General features: G+C 35.6%; 1 protein-coding gene across 11 annotated transcripts in view; it reads right to left on the bottom strand.

The window, feature by feature from the left end:
* GALNT13 (polypeptide N-acetylgalactosaminyltransferase 13) overlaps positions 1-26,548 on the bottom strand; it is a 919,989-nt gene that overhangs the window by 20,833 nt on the left and 872,608 nt on the right. For all 11 annotated transcript variants that reach the window (XM_087435225.1, XM_087435227.1, XM_087435224.1 and 8 more), the window contains one exon: positions 25,016-25,114. In XM_087435225.1, the coding sequence (XP_087291351.1) occupies positions 25,016-25,114 (99 nt within the window). The remainder of the gene's footprint in view (positions 1-25,015; positions 25,115-26,548) is intronic.

Raw genomic sequence — 26,548 nt, 5'->3', positions numbered from 1 at the left:
GGGGTCATAGGGAGAGAAAACAGCCCTGTGGTGACGGAGGCAGAAACTGGAAGGATGCATCTACAAGCCATGGGGATTGCTGGCAAACACTAGAAGCTAGAAGAAACAAGGAATGACTCTCTGTTCCAGGTTTCAGAAGGAATATGTCCCTCTGACACCTTGATTTCAGACTTGTAGACTCAAGAACTGTGAGCCAATAAGTTTCTGTTGTTTTAATCCACCTAGTTTTTGGTAGTTTGTTATAATAGCCCTAGGAAACTAATTACACCTCCTTTTATTCCTTATGTTTGTTGAAGGGTCTAAAAGTCATGAATCAGGGGCCGGCCCCATGGCGTAGCAGTTAAGTGCGTGCGCTCCGCTGCTGGCGGCCCAGGTTTGGTTCCCGGGCGCGCACCGATGCACTGCTTGTCAGGCCATGCTGTGGCGGCGTCCCACATAAAGTAGAGGAAGATGGGCACGGATGTTAGCCCAGGGCCAGTCTTCCTCAGCAAAAAGAGGAGGATTGGCATGGATGTTAGCTCAGGGCTGAGCTTCCTCACACACAAAAAATACGTAAATAAGTAAATAAATAAATAAATAAAAAGTCATGAAGCAGTTTTCTAAATTATCATTGCAAATTTTGCACGGGGCGGTCTGATTGTAGATTTCACATCTATTGTATCTCAATGTTTGGGCTGAAAAGTGTAACATCCAGTTATACTTTCCAAAAGCATCAGAGCCATCATTTTTATAACCATTTTCTATTTCAACACGTGCTCATCAAGTGGCCCATTACTGTCACTAGGTGATTTGCCTGCTTCTATATATACTTTATTGAGGTCAGAGTGATTTCTGTCTCTGAATTCATGTACTCAGATGAGTTTAGGTATAATTCCCAACATGTAAAGGATGACAGCCAATTCCAGTCTTGAGTCCTTTCTCTGTTAATATTTTTTTTCAGAGAAGGCAAGGATTTTCATTACTTCACATATACATATGGTTTTTTCTGGATTTTTCATTTTGCGAAGTACGTCCAAAGGCATTTTATGATTCTTCAAACATCTACAATTAAAACAGCATTTAAACAATGTTCAAGCACTGTTGTGAAAATGATCTTCTAAAATGATCTGCCTTAAATTAATACTTTATTTCACACAATGAAAGAGTGTGTCTATACATTCTTTTAAAAGTTGCATCATGCTTAAAATCCTAATGTGACACAGTTACTTCTTTAAAAATACTACTCTTTTATCTTTACCCCTTTGAGAAACTACAAACCAACTTTTGTTGGGATTTGTAGCATAAGCAGCTACTCTGAAACCTTGCTGCAGCAGTGAAAGTTGCAAAGCCAGGACACTGTTCTGTGTACTGGGACCTGGACCACATCTCCTTCAGCATGAGGATCAGGAACTAAACGCCCTCTGCTGGCTCTATCTTGGAACAGGGTTTCTTGCATTCTTTTATCCTTAGATGAAGAAATAGATGGCAAAATATATACATATGTCTATATATTTATATTATATTTATATATATTCTGTGTGTGTTTAAAATATTCACAAGTGTATTTGATTCAGCTTCATCATATAGGTCGTGATTTCCCTATATGTAGTTTTGAATTTATAAAATACTTTGCCTGTTGAGCTCCTCAGGACAATATTTACTATAAAAGTTCACAGTTTGAAGGGACTCCATATGTCACTCTGTGCCAACTGCTTCGCTTTCCAGATTAAGAAAGTGAGGTCAATAAAGTTATGAGATTCACTCAGTTTGCCAGAGATGCTTAGTGACAGAAGTTTTTCTGGACCCCAAGCTCATTGCCACTATTCTTTCACTTGACTATACTGCCCCTTATACACCCACCACTTGGTCGTTTTGGAGCTTTGGACCCTCTGGGGGATCTCTTTAGGTATTTGAAGTGCATTCAATCTGAGAAACCTGTTAACAACCACCAGAAGGTAAATTATAAGAAAACAAATGATAAGTTTTCTCCCTCATTCTATAAAAATAGCCCAGGAAAATGTGTATTGAAATAACAAGGAAAATTGTTAGTAACAAAAATTAGACCTTTAGTAATCTGATTTATTTTTCAAAATTTTCTCTTACCGTGTGTCACACCATCCTGAAATAAGGATGGAGAATGCATAGATGAAATTGAATTCATCAATAGAGCTGCCAAGCAAAGACACTTTTACTCCCAGACAGGACCTTTTCCTGTCTTAACTGATGTCAGGCTTCATCTATAGCCTGTTAGCTCAGTGGTTTGTGTAGAAGTAGGTAGGAAGTAGGTAGCTTCTAGCTGTGTACTCGTAACTTATCTTACATGCCTAGATTATATCTCTGGGCTGTTACAATCTAAGTGCTCTAATATTAAAAACAGGACGTGGGTGTGTAGCCCATGTTCAATATCCCCATCCAGTCCTCAACATCATCTATGAAGCATTAACTCTTTCCCCTTTCACTTCAATATAACTGGGTCTATGTAACGTAATTTGATATTTCTTAATTTGTACCCAGCAAATCACCTCATTCTTCCATCCCTGACCTGGCATGAGCTGATCATAGCCCTAGGACTATCCACTCCACTTTGCCCAGGAAAGACTACCCTCCTTAAAGTCTTAGTACATTCTTCACTTTCTTCACGTAGCATTTTGTAACTACTCTTACCCGGATCACTTATCCACATTATAATGCAGGTATAGCATCATCTATGTATATCTTTGGAGCAGGACAACACTAAAACAACGGGCTTTGGAAAATGACACAGACCTGGGTTTGAAAACTTTCTCCACTCCTCATCAGAACCAGAGTTACGGTGAGGCTCTGTCAAAATCTTGGCCTCCTCATCTGGGAAAAAGGACAGAGATTCCCCCTGTTTCCTGGGCTATTCAAAAGGTTGAATGAGGTAATTCCTGTAAACTCTAAACACACAACTTGCTCCAAGTAACATCTCAGTGTTAGTTATTATCTGTGCAAAATCCAGGCATATAATCTACATTTGATTACATTCTGTCTCATCTTTGTGTTTTATTTTATTTTTTTAAAACTTGTTGCTCTAGTAACAATGCTAAGGATATATTTTGAACATCTATGGAAACAATTCTAGGAAAAGAGTGTGTCCAATAATTACTTATTGAATTGAAATGAAAACAATTTGTCTTTGGAATTCTCTAGTCTGCTTGGTGGAAAACAGAGCAAGAGAGTAAGGTAATATAATAAGAGGGATGCACTAACACAATAAAAGAAAGTGACTGATGTTTCTATTTTCTTTCTACTTCATTGTTAAATCTTCCCATTTTAAACACACCGATATTAAAATTTATGCATGTTTAATACTTTACTCTTCCTTGAAGTGTTTTAAAGGAAGTCTACAGTTCGAGAAATCTAATACATATATAAACCTTATGCTCCATATATTCATATTTTACTATTGTAGTATTGAAGAATATAAATTACAAATTTAAGCCCAAGTGGAATCTGTTGCAAGATACCCCACTAGACAAGCTTGAATGTGCAGATGTTGCTTTTTATGTGACTGTGGCAGGATTCTCGGATGGTCCCAACATTCCTATCCCCCTGTGTACATGCCCTGTTTAAACACCCTTCCTTTGAGTATGGGTGAGACTGTGATTATGATAGGACAGACACTCCATAATTACATTATGTTATATAAGACTCATATTAGCTGACCAAAGAAAGAAATTTTCCTGTTGGCCTTGAAGAGGAAAACTGACATGTTTTGGAGATGGCCATGTAGCAGGGAACTGAGGGCAGCCCCTAGCTGTGGAGAGCAACCACCCCTGGCAGAGAGCCAGTAAAAACACCAAAAAAAATAAAAAAGGTATGACCTCAGTCCTTATGTGCAAGGAACTGAAATCTGACAATAACCAGGAATCTTGGAAGACAACCCTGAGCCTTCAGTGAGATCACAGCTCCAGCACACCTTCATTTCAGTCACGTGAGACCCTGAGCAGAGAACTCAGCCATGTTGTGCCTGAATTTCTGACCTACGAAACTGTGAGATAATAATTCTGTGTTGTTTTAAGCCACTAAACTTTCAGTAATTCATTACATAACAATAGAAAACCAATACAGTGACTATAAGAGAAAAGGAGATACATGCAAAAACTAGAATTATTCTCACCATGTGGAATATCTTCTCCCATGCTATGTCTCTACCATGTACTTATTCATTAGATCATTCATTCATCTCTTTATTCAACTGATACTTCTGAGCATGTTGAATGTTTCAGCCTTTATCCAAATCACAAAGGCCCTTCATGAAACTTTGAATTTGATACACAAACATCTAACTGAGCACCAACATTTCTGTAAGAGTTTCTTCCACTATTCCAACCTGCCTTGAACTCTGTTCTTGATGTGCTCATTGTAATGATTTTCTGTAACAAATTGTCTTTCTCTTGATATTATTCTCTGCTTTGTTTTCCCCTGACTGTATCCTCTCTTAAATATTTATTCTCTGAAGAACTGGCCCTCACACATATAAATTGCAAGAGAAGCAAAGTGAATTCTTGGATGGGATATTCTCCTTCAGCCATGGAAAATTTAATACACACTTTGCCTTTATTACTATGTCATTGGTTGGTACCATAGAGCAGCAAGATATTTGGTCTTTGAGGTTCTCACTGATTTATGCCTGTGAATGTAAAATAGACATAGCAATAATATGTATCATCCATATGACGTCTGTACCAACTATTATATTTGTTTTAGTGTTTATTAGCCACAAATTCATGGAAATGAGTTTGTAATCCTTTCTGAATATATTTTTACTGGTATTTTGGTAATATTTCATATCTTAACAGGTTTTCGCTTACATCATTAGGCACTTCCTATAAGTCTGGTATATGTCATATAATTAGATAAAAAAGATTAAATATATAAAAAGTCTCAAAAGTCAAGTTTTAATGTCCTAGATGGCACAAAGATACTCTTATTGTATATCAGTTACAATATACAATAAGATATTGCCTCTTATCTGTAAAGATAAACTACTCTTTAGTTTAAATTAGACATAATTAAAATAATTCACCTCCAGATTATTACCACTAGATGGAAATAAAACGAAATTTTTCTAGGTGGTTTCAAGCTTAAAGAATCCTATTTACTTATGGCATTCATCATTGCTGCAAACTAAGATCAGACTCTATTTACCTTGGCTTCCCCGAAAAGCTGACTCGGAGATAAGGATTCAAGTGCACGTAGTTCATTAAATAGATGATCCCAGGAAAGACCAGTAGGACAGTAGGGCGGGAAAGTTGCCAATAAAGGGTACGTTACATATTAGTTACCATGGGTAACTGGAGCTTAATCCTACTGGGGGGTCTCTGACAACTGGTTTGGAACAAGCACCTCAGAATCAGTCCCCTCCAACGGTGAAGGAGCTGGGATAACTATACACCACCTGCCCTCAGCTTTTGCTTGAGGTGTGCTTCCGGGAGCAGAACTGATTAATTGCCCAGGTGTGACTAGGTGGGTAAAGCAGCCTCTGGTAGTGAAAACCCTCAGGCAAAGGCACAGAGGTTCTGGTCTTTGAATGTTGGGCTGGAAGCAAATGGAAGAGGAGAAAGTAAACAACATTTTGGGAACACCTGCTGTGTGTCTGGCAAAATAGCAGTCACTTAAAATATATTGTATGTTAAATATTATATAGCAAATATCATATGTTATACATTTCTTCAATTACCTTTCAAGATAAGCACTATTATTCTTCTTTTACAAATGAGGAACGTGTAGCTTAAAAGTATAAATTCCCTAAGTGGGAAAACCCATTTTTGAACTATGGTCTATAGGGTGCTAAATTCCATGCTCTTTTCACACATTTAGCCTTTTGCTTCTCAGTGATAATTTAAAAAGAAGAAAATTAAACTCCAGACTTTATTAATATTTCACTAATTTTTCCCTAAAGTTCCCATATGAGTCCCTGTTCATTTTTTCCAGGATACCATATTACATAGAGTCATCATATCTCCTTAGGCTACCCTGACAGATGCTCAGACGTTCCTCTTTCTGATGACTTTGACAGTTTTGAGAAGTAGTGGTTAGGTATTTTATAGGATGTCCCTCAGTTTGGGTTCATCTAATGCTTATCTCATGTTGAGATTGGGGTTATAGGTTTTGGGGAGGAAGACCACAAGGCTAAGTGCCATTCTCATCACATTATATCAAGAGTGCATGGCAGCAACATGACTCACAATGTAGAACCTTGATCACTTGCCCAAAGTAGCATCTGTCTCTCCACTGTAAAGTTACCACCATTCCTTGCATGTTCTACTCTCTGGAAGCAAGTCAATAAGCACAGCCTACATGCAAGAGGGGAGAAGAGTTAAATCCCACCTTCTGGAAGAGGGATCATGTACATAAATTATTTGGAACTCTTCTATACAGGAGATCTCAGAGATCAACTTATCTCTAAAAACTTCAGTCTAAAATTGGGGGCTATGTCTTTATGTTAAATTTATATGTAACACATTAAGATTCCCATCATAAAAGATAAGTCTAGCTCATGAGCCACTTGTTTCATTCACTGAAAGAAGAATAAACTCAGGTCTCTTTATTAGGCAGATTGTGGCGTGACCATTTCCGCCACCTGCAAGTGGCACTTGCTCTCAGCAGTGTGTAGGCTGTGGAGTCAACACTGGCCATCGTGACCTATAAAGACCACTTTGATCATTCCTTGGTGTTACAATGACCATGAAATGCATTTTTAAATTTGTTAAGTATTGTTTTTTGGAAAAAACAAAAGTGCCTCTTTAAAAAAGGTAGTCTGCGTATCTCAGCCAGACACACACATTTTACTTCTTTTAAATAAGAACATCCCAAAATCTATTTAGAAAGTTAGTAACTAGAGAGTTGGAGTAGAAATATGTCTATCTGGTAGGTTTCCATTAAAAGACACAGATTCTTTATTAGAAATTGGAATGGACCCTAGATGTTTCCATGGTAACCTACTGAAGCTTTTTTTCCTTTAATGGAAAGGTATCATTTCTGTATATACCACATGTAGCTTCTTGCTCTGTATTGGATCAAGTTCTTTGATAACAGAATAAAAGAAATGAACTGAAAAAAGTCCTATAGTCTGTCCCTGCTTGTGGTGAAATTATAGTCTTAAATAATAAGAATAAAAAACCCTTTTCATTTTGGCTGTATTCACCATGCCATTTTCAATAACAAAATTGCATGTCCAAGTATTTTTATGGGTAGTATTAGAAATAGGTTACAACCTATCCTTTGACAACCTTTGCCGTCTGAAAGCTCTTTGCTCGTTCTGTCCACTCAAATCAAAATGCCCTTGCTTGACATTTACATTCTATTATAATCTTAGCTCCTCTACTTATAAAACTTAATTTTCCACTTTCCTTAGTCCAGGGCTTCCACTGCATTTGGGCCAGTATCCTTGCTGTCCGTGCACATTCTATTCTCTGGGCTCACTGACAGCTTTGTGAAGCCTTTCAGACACACTCCTCTCCTTATCATACCTTTTTCTAAATGCCTCCTCTATAGAAGTACAAATTTTTTTTTTTTTTTGGTGAGGAAGATTAGCCCTGAGCTAACATCTGTTGCCAATCCTCCTCTTTTTGTTGAGAAAGATTGGCCCTGGGCTAACATCAGTGCCTACCTTCCTCTACTTTATATGTGGGATGCTGCCACAGCATGGCTTGATTAGCAGTATGTAGGTCTGTGCCCGGGATCCGAACCTGGGAACCCTGGGCTGCGGAAGTGGAGCACGTGAACTTAACCACTATGCCACCGGGCCGGTCTCCAGTATTTTTTGTTTCAAGAATGATTGTTTTGTATTCCCATTGAGATTGAGTATGGGGATTGGGTATCTATTTACTTATTTATATTTCCTCTTATTAAAAAGCAGAAGTGGATTTAAACAGAATTATGTATATAATATATATACATATATATATAGTAGGTAAGAAACAAAAGAGAAAAACCCATCTGCATAAACGATGATAATGTAATAAAAAGAATACAAATGTGGCCACTATAAATATTTGTCATGGAATATTATTAATTTTCTCTGGATGGACTATGTATTTGGTAGTAAAAAAGAAAAGAAAAACCTGTATCTCAGGAGAAAAACAACTCTTCCCAATACTTAGTGCAGTATGAAATTCTCTTAGGGGTACTCATGGCAAGGACTCTGTGCCATGTAATGAACAGCATCTTCACCAACTTCCTTATACATAAAAAAGAGTTTGAGTTTTAAGTATATTTTTGCATTCCTCTGGGTGCCCATATATTTCTGGGTATATATATCACGTTCAACAAATTCTTGATTAATAGAGGTTTTTTTCTTTAAATCACCAGTTTTTGGTGACTGGCAGGTTGCTCAAAATTTAACATTGTTCTGAGATATTTTCTAAAAACATTTGTTTTCTAAATGCTTTTTTCCAAATTCAAGCCTTCTAAATTCATGTCTCTTGTCACTGGACCAAAGATTTCACAAATTTTCTGAACTTGCTGCTCTTGCTTATCTAACAATAGAAATAAAAAATATTAGAACTGATGGATATCCAGTACAACCATATCAATTTACAGTATTAGAATCAGAGGGCCAGAAAGGACAAAGGACTCCCATAAAGTCATTGCTATGGACTGAATGTTTGTGTCCCCCCTCGCCCAATTCATATGTTGAACCCTAATTGCCAATGTGATGGTATTTGGAGGTGGGGTCTTTGGGAAGTACTTAGGTTTAGATGATGTCATGAGAGTGGGGCCCCCATGATAGGATTAGTGCCCTTATAAGAAGAGGAAGAGATCAGAGCTTATGCTATCTCTCTGCCATGTGAGGACATAGAAAGAAGGTGGCTGCATGCAAGCCAGGTAGACAGGTCTCACCAGAACCTGACCATGCTGGCACCCTGATCTCCTCCAGAACTGTGAGGAAATAAATGTTTGTTTTTTAAGCCACCCAGTCTGTGATATGGTGGTATAGCAGCCTGAGCAGACTAAGATAGCCACAGAGCAATTTTAACACTCAAGTCTTCTGGTGTCATCTTGACTTTTTGCCAAAGCTGACTCAGATCAAGTATAGTGTAGTGTACTAGGGTATATGAGGTATACAACCCAATTATGATACTCTTATTAGGGTTATTGTGAGAATCATATTATAAATATTATATATATATTTAAAGCACCTGGTAAACATCTACTATAGGAGTAGTGTTCAATACATATTAGTTTCCACTCTCATCACTGCCATAGGCTGTTGGAACCAAGCATTCATAATCTATTCTTAAAGAGCTCAAAAAATATTAATAACTAAACATACTCATACTTCTGATCTGTGCTTCAATTTAGTGTAAGAGGCAATGAATTCTAGAAAAATATATATAAAAAAACTGTTTCATGCAAAGGAGAAATATTGGCATACTACTATACAAATAAAAATGATATTTTTAAATGATGAGAATAGATCATTCACTAGAAGAATCACCTAATAAAAATTAGAAAGATTTGTTCTTCATAGTTTATACAGAAAAATGATGACAATCCTATATCTCAGATATAATTCCTTTTTATTTGACACAAGGAATATCTAATTAGGACCAATTAACATGTAAGATATTTTGTTGATATCTTGTCACTATTGTATATCTACATTTCTAACAAGAAGACAAAATATATACGAGATATATAGTTAATTGTGAACAAATTAAATACATAAAACATTTTGTTTTCAGCCCTATAAGTGTGTAAGCTTGCATTTGATTAGTCTCTTCACTCTGGGTTATCTTCAATAGTATCTTATATATGATGACTCCTTTTAAAAATTGGTGAGTTTAAAGCAAAAAATACCTTAAAAATCTTGGTACTATAAAAATATTATACCAGACATTTTATTTGGCTTGCTGTTTCTTAGGTTTTTTGCTTTTTTCAAACTTTATGTTCCTCTTCTTGGCATTTGTTAGTCAAATATTTGAACATGAATTTCTTGTCTAGTTTTGTTATCCAGGCTTCATTGTGTTATTTTTCCTTTCTTGAAAAATCAAGTTTTCATATTTGAAAGAAAAAAACCCTAGGAATACCCTTACTTATTACTTTCAACCAATACTGTAAGAATTATTAACTTGAATAGAACTGGGAACACGATAAGAAGAAGAATATCTTAGGTACAGCAAAGCAAATAATCAGAAGTACGGATTCTGTTTGGCTTCTGGTGAATATAACAGTGGGCTACCCGATACTTAATGTACAAATCATGCACATTATTTATCTTATTTAGAAACTAGTAAAGTGGCTTTTACTAATAGATTGAGTCAAGATAAAATTATTTTATCATTACAAAGAGCTTCAAATGGTAATTTTAAATAATTACTTACGTCCTTGGTGAAATTTAGGCACACACATGGTCTAAAGGGGAAAAATAGATCATTTCAAAGGACCTCACTACTCTTCATACATAGTAAATTCACGCATTCAAACCATTATTTTTTTAATATTAAATATACTAACGTGTTGGCAGGAAGATTGCTTAAACTAGGAAGCAGCTCAGGGTAATGGTTAAGACTAGGGTGTTGTGTCAAGAAGAATTATGCATAAGACAGGAGAAAAGCACTTGAAGATAAAGTAGAGAAAGGAATGAGAATCAGATGATTGAAAAAGTACAGAGGAGAGGAGTTTTGCTGGGACTAAGTAGTTTAATGGAGACAGGCCTATCTTGGTAAAGAAAGCTTGGAGTCCATCTCTAAGTAACAGGAGCTTCAGAGGAGATAAACTGGTGGGCTGAGGGAGCAGACTGATGCTGCTAGTAGCAAAACACTTTTCTGTTAGTAGATTTTTCAGTTAACAGCCTATCCTCAGTGAGAAAAGTTCTATTGGTAGTGTGAGATAAGAGGGGTATATATATGTGTGTGTTGAGGTTTTACTAAACTAGGGTAGTATTAAACTTTCTGCTTTGTGAGAATGTATAATATTTCTTTCTTTCTTTCTTTTTTGTGAGGAAGATTAGCCCTGAGCTAACATCTGTTGCCAATCCTCCTCTTTTTGCCAAGGAAGACTGGCCCTGGGCTGACATCCATGCCCATCTTCCTCTGCTTTATATGTGGGACGCCTGCCACAGTACAGCTTGACAAGTGGTGCATTGGTGCGCGCCCGGGATCCGAACCCCCCAAACTCGGGCCGCCCAAGTGGAGCGCACGGACTTAACCACTACGCCATTGGGCCGGCCCCAATATTTCATTTTTTAAGGGAAGTTTTTCAAAATATTCTGGGAATCCCATTAATAAAATGAACACAAATTTATGTGAACTTTTCCAAAAAGCCTAAAGCTCTAACATTTAAGCAGTATAGAAATTTAATTTTAAGCTCTTAAGAGCATGGGCTGATGTGATGATACACTTTAATTAATTGGTTAATCAAGAGAATAAATATTTCTTTTGTCCTCCTATGTGCACAGACATACTTTGACATCATCATTTCCTAAGTGCCTTCTTGGGGACTGTCTTCTCCTCCAAGTGCAGGCTAGTGTCCCTCCTTGTTGCCCCCCAGCCCCTTCTTCATACACTGCTTCCTTTATCAGGAGTAACAGTGCGACTTTTATCATCTCAACACCAGGAATAATTGAACCTTTTTGAAGCTGGTTTGTTTTTATATTATTTATATAATGAATCATATAACCAATTTTGTACTTATAACTAAAAAGCTCAGAGCCAAAGTTGTGGCTTATTTAAATGAATGTAGGATTTCAGGGAATTAATTTTTACATACTTTACAGTAAAATAGTAAAAGTGCTTTCCAGGTTGACTTACATTGCCAATTTTTCCATAGCTTTTGAGAAAAAAGTCTTTGTAATAGATGTTAACTACCATTATGCAGAAATATATAAAATTAGACTGCACAACACTTAGAAGAAAAGATAAATCTAAGAAACTGTCAGTATTAGTGCCTATTTTTTAGGAAACGTTAAGAAAAAAATTTTACAATCTCTGAGTAATTCCTATTAGGGAAAGAAAAGGGTTGAGCACAACAGATTTGTCATTTGTTTCTATGCCAGGAAACACTCTGCCAGGCAAAACTAGGCAGAATCAGCTCATAAGTTTAAGTTCCCACAAGTTTTAACCAACTCCAAGTTTAACAGATGTTTATTTAATATAAATAATAATTTATTTGAATTAAGAAAATGTTATCTGTTGTTTGCTCAGTTCTTGAATTAAGATTTTAAAAAGCAATTTTAAACAATTTTTAAAACTCCCATGCAGAATTTATTAACTGTTGACTGAAGAGGTCATTACCACTTAATATTTATGGATTCACTTTTAGTTATTTCATCTCTTTAAATTTTTATTAATATAGGATTTAGAGCTATTCAATGACTTTATTTACTACAACAGTTACCTAAAATTGCAAAGAGAGTACAAAAACTCAAGTTAAAATGGAATCTCCAAAAACAAATTTCCTATATTTAACTGATCTGTAGAACCAGTATAATTTAGAGCCATTCCTTATAGCTACCATTTCACTTCTTGAAGTAGCAAAATGAACCTTGAGGAAGGTTTAGTAGTGTAAATCTCTTTTCCAAAGGGGCTGATTGCTTATGAACACTGAGCTAGACTCTTTCTGGAGTTTTCTTGTGAGGTCCTGTTATAGTTTCCTGTGGCTGCTAAAATAAATTACTACAAATTTGGTGGCATAAAACAATGGACATTAGGGTCTGGCCTGGTGGGGTAGTGGTTAAGTACGCGTGCTCCAGTCCTGCGGCCCAGGGTTCACAGCTTCAGACCCAGGGGGCGTGGACTGACACACCGCTTATCAAGCCGTGCTGTGGCAGCATCCCATATAAAGTAGAGGAAGATGGACACGGACGTTAGCCCAGGGCCAATCTTCCTCAGGAAAAAGAGGAGGATTGGCAATGGATGTTAGCTCAGGATTAATCTTCCTCACACACACAAAAAAACAAAAACAGCAAACCAATGGACATTTATTCTTTCATAGTCCTGGAGGCTAGAAGTCCAAAATCAGTTTCACTGGGTCAAAATCAAGATACCAGCAGGGCAGTGTTTCCTCTGGAGGCTGTGGGGGAGAATCTGTACCTTGCCTCTTCTAGCTTTTTGCGACCGCTAGCATTCCTTCGCTTGTGGCCACATCACTCTTACCTCTGCCTCTGTGGTTGCATTGCCTTCTCTTCTTCTGTGTGTGTCAAATTTCCCTCTGCTTCCTTCTTATAAGGATACATGTGGTTACGTTTAAGGCCAAACAGATAATCCAGGATAATCTCCCTATCTCAAGATTTTTAACTTAATCACATCTGCAAACTGATTTTTGACATATAAGGCAACATTCACAGGTACCAGGGATTAGGATATGGATATCTTTGGGGATCATTTTTTCAGTCTACTACATCCCGAAATCTAGGCATTTCCATAGGAACAATTTCATCCTCCAGGAAGATTTGCCTTTACGTGTTTTCCTCAAAATTCTGAAAGTTATTTGTGTGATAACAGCAAGTGCTTGAGTAACTTTGAAATTTTGGCATGAATTTGTTTACTCATTCATTCTTTCAATAAGCACTTATTACTGTAGGGGAATAAAAAAAGGAAAAAAAACTAATTCTCACTCTCAAGAAGAGTTTACAACTTATTTTTGGAGATAAGATGAACAAACATACATAACTGAATGACAACATAAGGGTTAAAGAGTAAGAGAAATATTGAGAGACACTATATGAGTCTCTCTCATACAGTTGAATGAGAAAAATTTTAAGTACTGTGAGTTCAGAAGGAAATATCAATGTATATTGAAAAGTAGAAAAAATACAATACTAGATGGAAGAGGGTGAGTTTTGAAGTGGAACTAGATGATCTATGTAAAGTATGGAACTATGTATTCTGGAATTTACATAGTTAGAAAAGTGGGGAAAGGTCATGGCAGGTGGCTATAAGAAAAGTCAGGGATATAATTTTTTAAAAAAAGGATTACAGTGACAATTTTAAAATGTCTGGTCAGATTATGTTCAATAGAGTTGATAGAGTTGAGAGTTTGTATAGGTGAGCAACAGGAGATAAAATTATAAACATAGGAAGAGGTTAGATTGTGTAGAGCTTTTACTAGTAAAGAATGTTAATTTTAGCTTGTAATAACTGGGCACTCTTTAAAGTTTTTGTTTGTTTTTCCAGTTGGGAGTGACAGTTTGAAAGGAGTCCTCACCTCACTATTGAATGAGGTCGGAGTGAAGCTGGGATCACGCTGGAGCTATGGGGAAGCTATATTGAAAACTATTGTAGTAATTCAAATATGAGGCAATCAAGGTCCAGATTTGGAAAGTAGAATTATGAATGAAAGAAAAGAAGAAATAGATAAAAAGGACAATTAGAAAGAACCCATACGGCTTAGTGTCTAGTTTGGGGAGGGCGGGGGTGATGAAAGATAAGAGAGGAAAATGTAAAAGATAGATGAATAGAGAGATTGAAGGAAAAAGGCTTTGGATGAAAGATGAGTTAATTATAGACACACAGAGTTTGAGGCTACACTTGGTCATTCAAATAGAAATGTGCATTAGTCTGTTTGAAACAATGGATGGAATCCCAGGATATGGTATGACTTTGGAGCTTCCTTTTGGATAAATTTGAGGGGATTAATTTCCTAGGAAAATAAAATGTGAAGAATCAAGAATAAACAGAGTAGAATGGAAATAGCACTCTCACTGACCTGTACATGCATCCCAAAGGCTTTGTTGCCACCAGATTGATCCCATGCTAGCCAGCCCTGCTGAGACTTACTTGGAAGGAAACTAACTCTTGGATTGATGGAATTGAGGATAAACAGACACCTCATGGCCCACTCAAAAACTGGGCCAATGTGAAATGTTTGTCTTCTTTGGATATTTTCTCCTACTAACATCATGTGCTAACATCAGCTAGAGTGTCTGTTGTAGGCTAGGATAATCAGGTTTTGTTGGATGAATTACTGAGCCAAGTTATCATTCCATTTTCAGTATATTTCAGTCTCCTGGTAGGAGCATAAGCCAATCAAAGACCAGAGAAACTCTCCCAGCCAAGCATTAATAAGATTGAAAGGCTCTTGGAGTGATTCCTATTTCCATAGAAGTTATAATAACTCTGCTCTCTTCCAGCAAGCATGTATCCAATTCATTTAAACATTTAATGAATGGTACATGTTCCTTATTTCCTCTCAGGCCATTTCATTTCACTTGCAAATTTACTTTGTGAAATCCTTGGTGAGTTTTAATTCCATTGTGCAAGCTACTGAAAGGGGACCAAATTAGTGTAGAAATGGCTTCTAAGTAATTATAATACTTTTAAAAATGCAAACTTTAAAATGAATACATATCTATTGAATGAATCTATTCATTACAATCTGTGAGTAAATTAAAATGCATTACCAAAATAATTAAGCTTTCTCTAGGAGAGGGTCTGTAATGAGGAGAGAAAATATTTGTTTACTCTCAAAATTTGTAAGATAACTATCATAAGGTTAGATCCTTCTTAAGTATAAATAATCACATTTTAGAGGAGGAGACATTTGTATGAAAGGGTAGATAAGACCTAATGATCTTCTTTATCTTGGCAGAAAACAGAGTTTTAATAAATGGCCAGCATAAGCTTCCCTAAAGGCTTGCTACCTTGAAAAATCGCTCTAAATCCTTTACTGCAATAAATCACATGGAATGTTTCCACGAGCTTTCTAGCTCTCTCCAAATGAGTGGCTCCAGGGAGAAAGAGAAACATTATAAATGCATTTGCTAAAATGTGAATATTTTTCTATCATTTTATATTTTTTCTTTAGAAGGAATGAGTACAATACGTATGGGAGCTACTTTTCCTCCCATTTTTGATTAAATGTGTATTACAATTCAAAGGAAAACACCATTGGATTTTTAAAAATTTTGTACCAATACTTGATATCAAAATGGTTATTTTATAAACATTATATTAATCTAATTTGTATCCAATTATATTTTACATAAATTTTAAATAAAAATTATTGCCAATATTTGAAGAGATATAGTATATGCCGATTAAGGCTAAGACCTGTTTACCAATTTTGATATTGGCTCCTTTGAGATAATGTAAATGTCATTTAAAAGTACCTCATTAAAAAAGAATGGTATTTCTACATCATAAAGAGAAAGCATAAAGACAAACATTGATTGGAATACATAAACTGTTTAAAATCTGTATATGAAAACACACTGTGAACAAAATGTCAGATCAGAAAAATATCTGCAACGTGTATGACAGAAGGTAATAATCTTACTTAATGAAGTGTTTTTATAAGTGGACAAGAAAAAAAAGAACCCCCTCAACTCTCAATGGAAACACAAGCAAAAACATCACTAGGAAATTCATCAAGTATTGATGCCAATTTTAAAAATGCTTAAATGCATTGACAGTGTTAGAAATATGATTTAAGATAAAATGTTTCTCCCACACTAAATTGGCAAAGATGAAAGACAAGAAAAAAATACAATACCCAGTTAGGGTTGACCACTGTGATCACAATCCTGGGGAGTGTGAGTGGGAATCAATACAAAGGCAGTGAATATAAACTTGGTGTGGAATCAGTCAGATTTAGGTTCAAACTGGCTTTACCACCTCCATCACATTACTAATCTCTCGGGGTTTCCATTAAACTCATGAGTAAAATCAGGACACCAACACCATGTACTTCACAGATTGCTGTGAGAATCAAACATGTTAAATGTTCATCATAGTGCCTCTTCCTATTTTAGCTATTAGTCCTATTAACAGGTGAAACCTTAAAGAGGATAGTTTGTCATTATATGTTAAACATCTTATAATGTTGCATAACCCTGGATCTAGCAAATTTACTTCTAGACATTATTTCTAAAAAAGTAAATATGGATGCTCATCAGATTTTACCTAGAGGGGTATTGATGAACCTGGTCTATAACAATGAAAATTCATAAATAACATTGTGTGTTAAACCTAAAGATTGATTAAATAAATTATAGTTTATCAATTAAAAATATGCCCAGTTTAGATTAAGAAGTTATTAGCCAATAGGTAGCAGAAAAGATTCTTTTTTTTTTTATGAAAAGATTTATTCTAAAATTATACATCTTTACCAAACAATTACTAATAAAAAAATCACGTTATAACCAAGTTAGATCTTGGTTGACAGATATATTCAGCTTTTAAATTTAATTGGTATAAATTTATAATTCTATTAATTTAATTGTCATAAACTGTTTATGCATGCATAATCAGAAAGCTTACTCAAAGGATTGGTTTCTAGGTTTGATCCTATGTTGTTTGATTGATTTCAGAAACGGCAGGTGGGAGAGTTTGACCCTTAAAAATTTATGTTAGTGGTTTGACGTCAATAGAATTAAAATACACATAGAGGAATGACCGTCAACGCATACGCGGAATCTGTTTCTCCTCACTACAGTCACGCATCGATACTGACATTTCAGTCAACCAGGCACCACATATAAGATAGTGGTCCCATGAGATTAGTACCACAGAGCTTTAGGTGTGTAGTAGGCTATACCATCTAGTTGTGGAAAGTACACTCTGTGATGTTCACACAATGACAAAATTGCCTAACTACGCATTTCTCAGAATGTATCCCTGTCATTAAGCAACCCATGACTGTATCTCTACCTACCACTAGTCCACACCACCATAATCTTTAGCTTGAACTATTGCAACAGCTTTGTAACCTGCTTTCTGCTTCTACTCTTGAAGACAGAGTAGACAGAGCCATCTTTCAAAAAACTCGAATTAAATCACAACTCTCCTACTTAAAACTCTCCAAAGACGTCTCCACTTATATAATGAAAGAAACACTCTTCATAATAAACCATAATTCCCTATTTGAGCAGGCCACACCTTGCCACTCCAACCTCAACTCCCATCAGACTCCCCATCTTGCTGGCTCCTTCTTGTCCCTTTGTTTTCTTCTTGAACACAACAAGCCTGTTCCAGTCTCAGGAACTTTGCACTTGCTATTTCTTCTTCCTGGGATGCTTTTCTTTAGATTATCCTAAATCTGGCTCGTTTCAGTTCTTGTCTATCTCACAGAGGCCTTCCTTGAACTCTTAACTAAAACAACACCACTGAAACCCATGCTCCAGTCACTCTCTACCCTTCATCTTGCATTATTTTCTTCACAAAACTTATAGCACCTGAAATTTTTTCTTTCTCTCTTTACCTGTTTATATACAGAATGCAAGCCCTATGAATGTAGAATACTGTGTGTTTTGTTCACTATTGTGCCTTTAGTGCCTAGCACAGAGCCTTGTCCATAGTAGGTGCTCGGCAAACGTTTGTCAGTTGAATGAATGGCTATTTTTACATGTAAGCCAAAATAGGTCTATGTATTAGCAGCATCAAAATGACTTGTTCCCTGTGTTGGGTATCTTCTTGCTTGCTCTTCAAGATCCACCTCCACCCTTCACCCTGCTCCGTCCCTGGGAGACTGTCCCATTTGGAGAACATCAACAGCTTGGCTCCTACTTGAGTTTGGCCAATAGAGGGCACTTGCAAGTGATTGTAAGGCAAGGGAGAGAGTGACCTTGAGAATTTTTTTTTTTTATAACATTGTAAAAATTTCAGGTGTACATCATTATACTTCGATTTCTGCATAGCTTACTTCATGTTCACCACCAAAATACTAATTACAAACCATCACCACACACATGTACCGAATTATCCCTTTCACCCTCCTCCCTCCCACCTTCCCCTCTGGTAACCACCAACCCAATCTCTGTCCCTATGTGTTTGCTTATTGTTGTTATTATCTACTACTTAATGAAGGAAATCATACGGTATTTGACCTTCTTCCTCTGACTTATTTCACTTTGCATTATACCCTCCATGTCCATCCATGTTGTCGCAAATGGCTGGATTTCATTGTTTCTTATGGCTGAGTAGTATTCCATTGTGTATATATACCACATCTTCTTTATCCATTCGTCCCTTGATGGGCACTTAGGTTGCTTCCAAGTCTTGGCTATTGTGAATAACGCTGCAATGAACACAAGGGTCCATGTACCTTTATAAAATTGGTGTTTTCAAGTTCTTTGGATAAATACCCAGCAGTGGAATAGCTGGATCATATGGTAGTTCTATCCTTGATTTTTTGAGGAATCTCCATACTGTTTTCCATAGTGGCTGCACCAATTTGCACTCCCACCAGCAGTGTATGAGAGTTCCCTTCTCTTCACATCCTCTCCAACACATTTTGTTTCCTGTCTTGTTAATTATAGCCATTCTGACGGGCGTGAGGTGATATCTCATTGCAGTTTTGATTTGCGTTTCCCTGATAGTGATTTTGAACATCTTTTCATGTGTCTGTTGGGCATCTGTATATCTTTTTTGGAGAAATGTCTGTTCAGGTCTCTTGTCCATTTTTTAATTGGGTTGGTAGTTTTTTTGTTGTTGAGATGCATGAGTTCTTTATATATTTTGGAGATTAAGCCCTTATCAGAAGTATGGTTTGCAAATATCTTCTCCCAATTGTTAGGTTGTCTTTTCGTTTTGTTGATGGTTTCTTTTGCTGTGCAGAAGCTTTTTAGTTTGATGTAGTCCCATTTGTTTATTTTTTCTATTGTTTCTCTTGCCCGGTCAGACGTGGTGTTTGAAAAGATGTTGCTAAGACTGATGTCAAAGAGCATACTGCCTATGTTTTCTTCTAGAAGTTTCACAGTTTCAGGTCTTACATTCAAGTCTTTAATCCATTTGGAGTTAATTTTTGTGTATGGTGTAAGGTAAGGGTCTACTATCATTTTTTTGCATGTGGCTATCCAGTTTTCCCAACACCATTTGTTGAAGAGACTTTCTTTTCCCCATTGTATGTGCTTGGCTCCTTTGTCAAAGATTAGCTGTCCATAGATGTGTGGGTTTATTTCTGGGCTTTCAATTCTATTCCATTGATCTGTGTGTCTGTTTTGGTGCCAGTACCATGCTGTTTTGGTTACTATAGCTTTGTAGTATATTTTGAAATGAGGGAGTGTGATACCTCCAGCTTTGTTCTTTCTTCTCAGGATTCCTTTAGCTATTCGGGGTCTTTTGTTGTTCCAAATAAATTTTATTTATTAGCCAATAGGTAGCAGAAAAGATTCTATATTACTTGGGTTTTAAACAGTGAGTGGCTTAAGTTTGTGAGTGGCGCAGTATGTGGCCTACAGTGCAATTAGAGAGACCAGTATCAGTGAACTGTAGAGATGTGAAAATGCATGGAGAATGCAGGGTAATGGAGAATTATCAGACGTGTGTCAAGAGCACAAAGAACTATTAGAACATCAAGGGAGACTAGGCTGGAAAGCTAGATGAGGATGAAATTATGAGAGGCTTTGTATATCATAACAAAGGATTTTGTACTTTATTCTTTGGACAGTGGAGAATTGCTGGAGATTTTAATTCTAATGTACTGTGTATGGAATGTATTTATGGAATTCCATGTGATGTATGGAAATAATGAGATATTTTTGACCATAGAAGTGAATGAAAATAGAGGCTAGGACAAAGATAGAGGTCCTGGTTGTAAGTGGACTGAGAAGTAGGAGACAAAGGACATTATTTTCATAGAAATACCAGGATTTGGTGACCAATGAAAGTTCAGAATGAAGTGTCTATATTGGGTTTCAATTTTGGATGATTGTGTGAAAGTGAAGAAAATGAATGCATTTTGGAAACAGTTGAATTTGAGACGCCTGTAGAGATTCCCAATAATTAATTGGCAATCGGTTCCAGAGCTCAGGAGAGAGGTTGGGGATGAAGATATAAATCTGAGTCATTAGCACTGCAGGGGACATGGAACTACTTCCAGGAATCTGTCATCTTTTCAGAAGTATAGAGAAGACATTCCCATAACTTCTAGTAACACATTTTCTACCAGTAAATTGTACGCTCTTTCTTTCACTTGAAAAAATTTATATTCAAGTTTTAATCAAATTTCTCCTTATTTTCATTCTTTTGAAAGTGTTTAATGATCATCACGATATTACTTGCTAATGAAAAAGAAGCATTTCAAGAACAGATAGGAATGGACTAATTTTGCCATTATTCTTTGAAGTTGAAGACTTTTATAACTAAGCTTTTGAAAAGAGCACCTCAAGATGATAGTGTTGAATTTAATAATAATTCTCCACTTGCTATCTTGTTTTTACAGTATTCCTGCTACAAAAACTGCCATGCATTCTTCCATCTATTTACGTGACCAGTTTTTATTAGGTGTCTACCATGTCTCAAGCCCTATGCTGGGGGCTGGGGATGAAAAGAGGAGAATATGCTGGATATTTGAATGTTTAAGTGTTTAAGAAAAATATTTCCAATAACTACCGAAAAGTAAGTTCCTTCCTGATATCTCCAAGAACTTAAAAAAAAAAAAAAAAAAAAAACTACCAAAACTCTTGTGCAAGAAGAAATGGTTAAGGTGTAATTGTCAACAAACATCAAGGACCTACTTTTAGAAATGTAACTACGTGGAAAAGCTAAAAAACAACGTTCACATTTATTATGACTTTTGTGTAAAAGCAGGAGAGAGCAATTTGAATACTTTTATAGGTTGGGGCTACTTTAAAATTTCAAAACTAAATAAGTATAAAAATAGATGCTGCTTCCATGGTAACATAAAAGAATAGCAATAAAAAACAGGAAAGGTGGCTCAGAGAATAAAATCCTAAGATCTGTTCTTTTAAAGTAAGTCAAAGAGTTAAACACGTCCATAAAATAAAAATACTGAGTTCCATCAAAGCATAAATCATAATAGGGTTTTATGTGATGGTTTAATTTTTACATAATATATGTTTGTTAGAACAATGGGAGAGGCAGTTCATTTCATTAAACTTAACAATACCATAGGAAAGGTTGTGCATTTATCGTGCCTCTGGCATTAGCCACTGAATGAATGTTTTATTTTTTCTTATAGAAGTAAAAAGAGAAATAACTGAGACATAAATGAAAATAAGTAAAGAGAATAATTAATGGTAATAGACCGATATGTACCGAGGGTATAGTATATGCCAGGCTAGTGTTAGTTGTTTTACAAATTTCACTAATTTTTAGAGAAAAAAATTGCGAGAAAATCTTTTATCCATTTTATAGATAAAATATTAAAGCTCAAAATATATAAGTAACTTACCATAAGTTACCCAATTAATCAGGTCAGACCAATGTTATAAAATGATGTTCTTTTATTCTCAATAATTCAATTTTCTCCAGTTTTATCTGTTTAATTATGAAAGCAATACATATAAACAGAAAACTGTGGGTTAAAAAGTAAGATTTTTCTTATTCCAACTCAATCTTCTCACCGGAAGTAATTTATATTCCAGATAGATTTCTATATATTTCTAATAGATTACAATGCATCTATATAACTAAAGGTATTGTAGATACTATATAGAGAAAAATGTTCACATATATTTTTCATAAATGAGATCATTCAAAGTAAGTTGTAATCTGGATTTTTTTCTCTTTTTCAATTTTCGATGACAATACATGTAGACCTCTCTCAGTCATTTTGGTGGCCATGTAGTATTCTATACTATGAATACACCATGGTTTATTTAAACATTCCCCTCTTGGTAAATATTTAGTTGTTTCTATTGTTTGTATTATAACAAAAAGGGCTCCAGTAAACATTCTTGTATATATATTTGTAGACATGAATAACTATTCATGTAGATGGAAAAATATTGGTTTTAATTTCTATCTTGTCATTAAGTTGATAACGTAGAGACAGAATATATGTAGGTATGGGTTTTCTACTTATTGTTTATTTGTTCACTTTATTTATGAATCCCTGACATTGGTGCCTTTATATATATTTGGTTACTATGTCAATAACAACACTCTTTGACAATGTCTACACAGTACTAAGGTATAAATCTATTGTTCTAACCATGTCTTTCATCTGTTTACTTGACTATTACCTATCAGGTCCCTACCATATCCTGAGCTCTCTGTCAAGTGCTGTGGATGAAGAGAGGAGTAAGATAGAACCCCCGCCAGCAAGAATTTTACAGTAGAGTGGGATAGCTCCTTTCTGGGCATTTGAAAACTTGTAAATGAATAATATATTTTTTAACATTTATGATCCAGGTGTTTCATGTGATTTAGACAAATACAGGTATATGATTGGTTATTCTTTTTAACACTAACCATAGTACCTTAATGAATCTAATGAGGATAATTCATCTGGGGTATCTTCCTCCCTCATTTTCATCTGCATTAGAATCAGAGTGATTTCAGAAATGATGGTTCTCTGTTTGAATTCTGTTGGTCATCATGGTGCAGTTGACTTTTTTCATAAGCTGTTGAAACATATTATGGGAGATACTTCTAAAAGTCCACCCAATATCCATGGTAAATAAATTGTGAGGAACAGTCATATGTGAGGTGAAATATTCTGTGTTTTTGTGTTAAGAGTATTCAAGTAACACATTTCTGGCCAAAGAGACATACAAGGAGGTATGTTGAGCCTCTAGGAAGTCTTTTCTTTTTCCTAATAAAAGGACAGGTGTGGCTATTGCAGCTCCTCTCTACTCTCACTTCTTCCTGCCTTGAATGTAGACATGATGTCTGGGGCTTCAGGAGCCCTCTTGTGACCAGCTGATGATAAAAGTTACCTTTCAGGACTGAAGAATGGAAGATAGAAACTTTCTGGTTTCTTGATGGAATCATTGAGGACCTGAACAAATGTCAATGGTTGACTACCTTCAGATCTCTTACTATGTGAAAAAATTAAACCCTATACATTTAGTCCTCTGACAGTTAAGCTTTTTGCCATTTCCAGCTGAATTCATAGGGACTCGATTTGTTTTTGGTTGTAGAGCCTTGTCACATTCATTGTGAATCAATAATGTCATGGACCATTTTTGAATGCTTTGTCATTTTTCTTCCTATGTTGTTGTTTCTATCCTCTTCTTGCATAAGGTCATTTTTCCCTGCTATAACTTAGAAAGTTTGATTTAAATATTTTCTTGCTTAAATTGAAACTTTGGAACACTAATTAGGATTTTAATAATTAAGTGGATTTTTTTTTTTTTTAGAGGAGAAACTTCCTTTTAATGTTCTCCATTGAATTACACAGGTCCTATTTGAAGTATGGTGCCAATACTCAACAGGGCTATTGCTTTTTCTCTGTGGATTCTTGACACATTCAGCTACACCACAAATATAACCATAATGTTGTGCTGGATAGAATAATTCTTGCTTCCTCAGTTCACTCTAATGCACCAGATAAAGAACTCACTGGTGTGTTTCTCCTAGACTTTTGTAGACTACATGTCTACAGAGGATTAGCTATCTTGAACTCTGCTTTGTATTAAATTCCCATAATTCCAAATTCTATATCTCAAAGTGGCCGTGGCAGAAAGGCTGTTCTCGAAGATTCACAGCTAAACATCCTCCACATGGCCCACCTTGCAGAGCCATTTCCAATTCTTAAAGAAAAAACAAGAATCCTTTTATAGTTTGATAAGTCTCTGATAATTAATTGGATTGTCATGCGCACAAAACGCTGTCCTAGACTTGTAGTCAGCCATCAGTCTATTTAAATACTACATTTTTACCTGGTCCAAAGGGCATCTTCAGATAGGCAAAGCAAAAATGTAACAGATGTGCTTATCTATGCACTTGAAAATTTTATTGAAACTTAAAAACTCATAGAAAACATGGTATACATAAACATTTGCAAAAGAAATTCAGAATAATCACCACTGGGAAAACCTCATACATGTTGAGGGATTATTTTGTATTATTCAGTTAATAACAGAATAAAATGTAGTCCTCATTTGCTCATATATGGTAAAATGAGATGGGTCTAAACTATTTGGCTATCCTCATTAATTGTAGGCTTATTGAAAGTGCTGCCCTTTTTAATAAATCCTGTAGTGCTTTCTTAAGATACTTGGGATAATAAAATAGCCAAATTAGTTCTTGATTTGAATGCCCATTAATTTGCTAAACTAAGACTTTATTGTTATTGACATGTGAGTCATGGTTTATCTTGGTAATTTTCACAACAATATTTTCCCCCCAAATATGAAGCTGATAAAAAAAGGAGAGTTTACCTGATTTCCTCCCATACCATGACAGTTGAATATACCCACTTTTTCATTTTCCTTGCGGCCCATGTTGTCTAAACATTGATTGGTTTCAACATTTCTTATCTAAAGCAAACATACAAAAAACATAAGTCAGATAGTGATTTAAGTCAGAAAAATCTTTCCAATATTATCAAATTGTATATCAATAACAAAATGATACACGTTTGTAAAGAAATTTCTCCAAGAAGAACACATTGCTTTAAATATTTCTTTTTCTTTTTCTATGTCCATTCTTAGATCTGTGTAAGTTTTTAACTCCTACTGATGTAAGTAAGTGAACAGCATTGTCATTTGCATCTAATCAAGAGGCACTCCTTGTTTATAGCATAGTATCAGAGAAGTATCTACATATTACAAATTAGGAATTCTTCCCAAAATCCTTTTAAAATTGGGACAGTTTCCAAATTCCACTCAAATAACCAAGTTCTATTCTTAAAATCCTATAATACCACATGCAAAGGAATAGAAACAAATTGTTTAAACATTCAAATTTAAGTTTCTTTAGATTGCTTCATTACTAGATGATACATTCTGTATATTAATAAATATTAAATACATTGCTTATTTCTGTAACTAAAACATACTCACTCATCTTTTTTCATTCCCAATGCCAAACTTAATGAAAAGCAGTTGACCCTAAGAAAAGCTATTACAAGGCTAAATGGTGATTTCACATTAAATTCCTCAAAAGCAAGATTAAATTGTCAACTGCAAACATAAGATTCTTGGTTTACAGTCAAACACTGCATTAGTCCCATAATTAACATAAAGTTAATACATATTTGAGCCAAAGGTAATTACACAAAGCCATTCATTGAGTTTAAAGATGTTAAAATTGCTAAATCAAGCACAAATAAATGCAAAAAACCCTCCCAAACCCCAAAAAATGAAAAAAAAAAACAAGAAAAATCTTTCTAATAGATAGAATGTTTTAGATTTTTTCCTTAGTTTCAACCCCAAGTATGTATTTATACTTGTCCACTCCGCTTGCAAAAAGTTCTTATCTCTGACTATTATTAGGACATGCATATTTTACTGTTCGTTCACATGTTACTCACATATAACTATTTAGTTGTCTATTCTCTAGGCACATGTTTCTTCATATTGGCAAATGGATAAGATTAAAAATTTCTATAGGGGGCCACCCCAGTGGCGTAGTGGTTAAGTTCACATGCTCCGCTTCCACGGCCCGCGGTTCGCAGGTTCAGATCCTGGGCACAGACCTATGCACGGCTCCTCAAGCCATGCTGTGGCAAGCGTCTCACATATAAAGTAGAGGAAGATGGGCACAGATGTTAGCCCAGGGCCAATCTTCCTCAGCAAAAAAGAGGAGGATTGGCAACAGATGTTAGCTCAGGGCTAATAGTCCTCAGCAAAAATAATAATAATAATAATAAAAACTTCTATAGAGGATGGATTAGGTTTATACGATTTACTTTTTTGTATAGTGCAGAACTCATGGTCAAGTAACAGTTCCCGGAGTTGGGAAAAGTGGTG

Source organism: Ceratotherium simum, chromosome 9 (genome assembly GCF_057802395.1).
Source record: "Ceratotherium simum simum isolate JZ-2026a chromosome 9, ASM5780239v1, whole genome shotgun sequence".
In the NCBI taxonomy this organism is placed as follows: Eukaryota; Metazoa; Chordata; class Mammalia; order Perissodactyla; family Rhinocerotidae; genus Ceratotherium; species Ceratotherium simum.
This window is presented reverse-complemented; position numbering and strand designations above follow the sequence as displayed.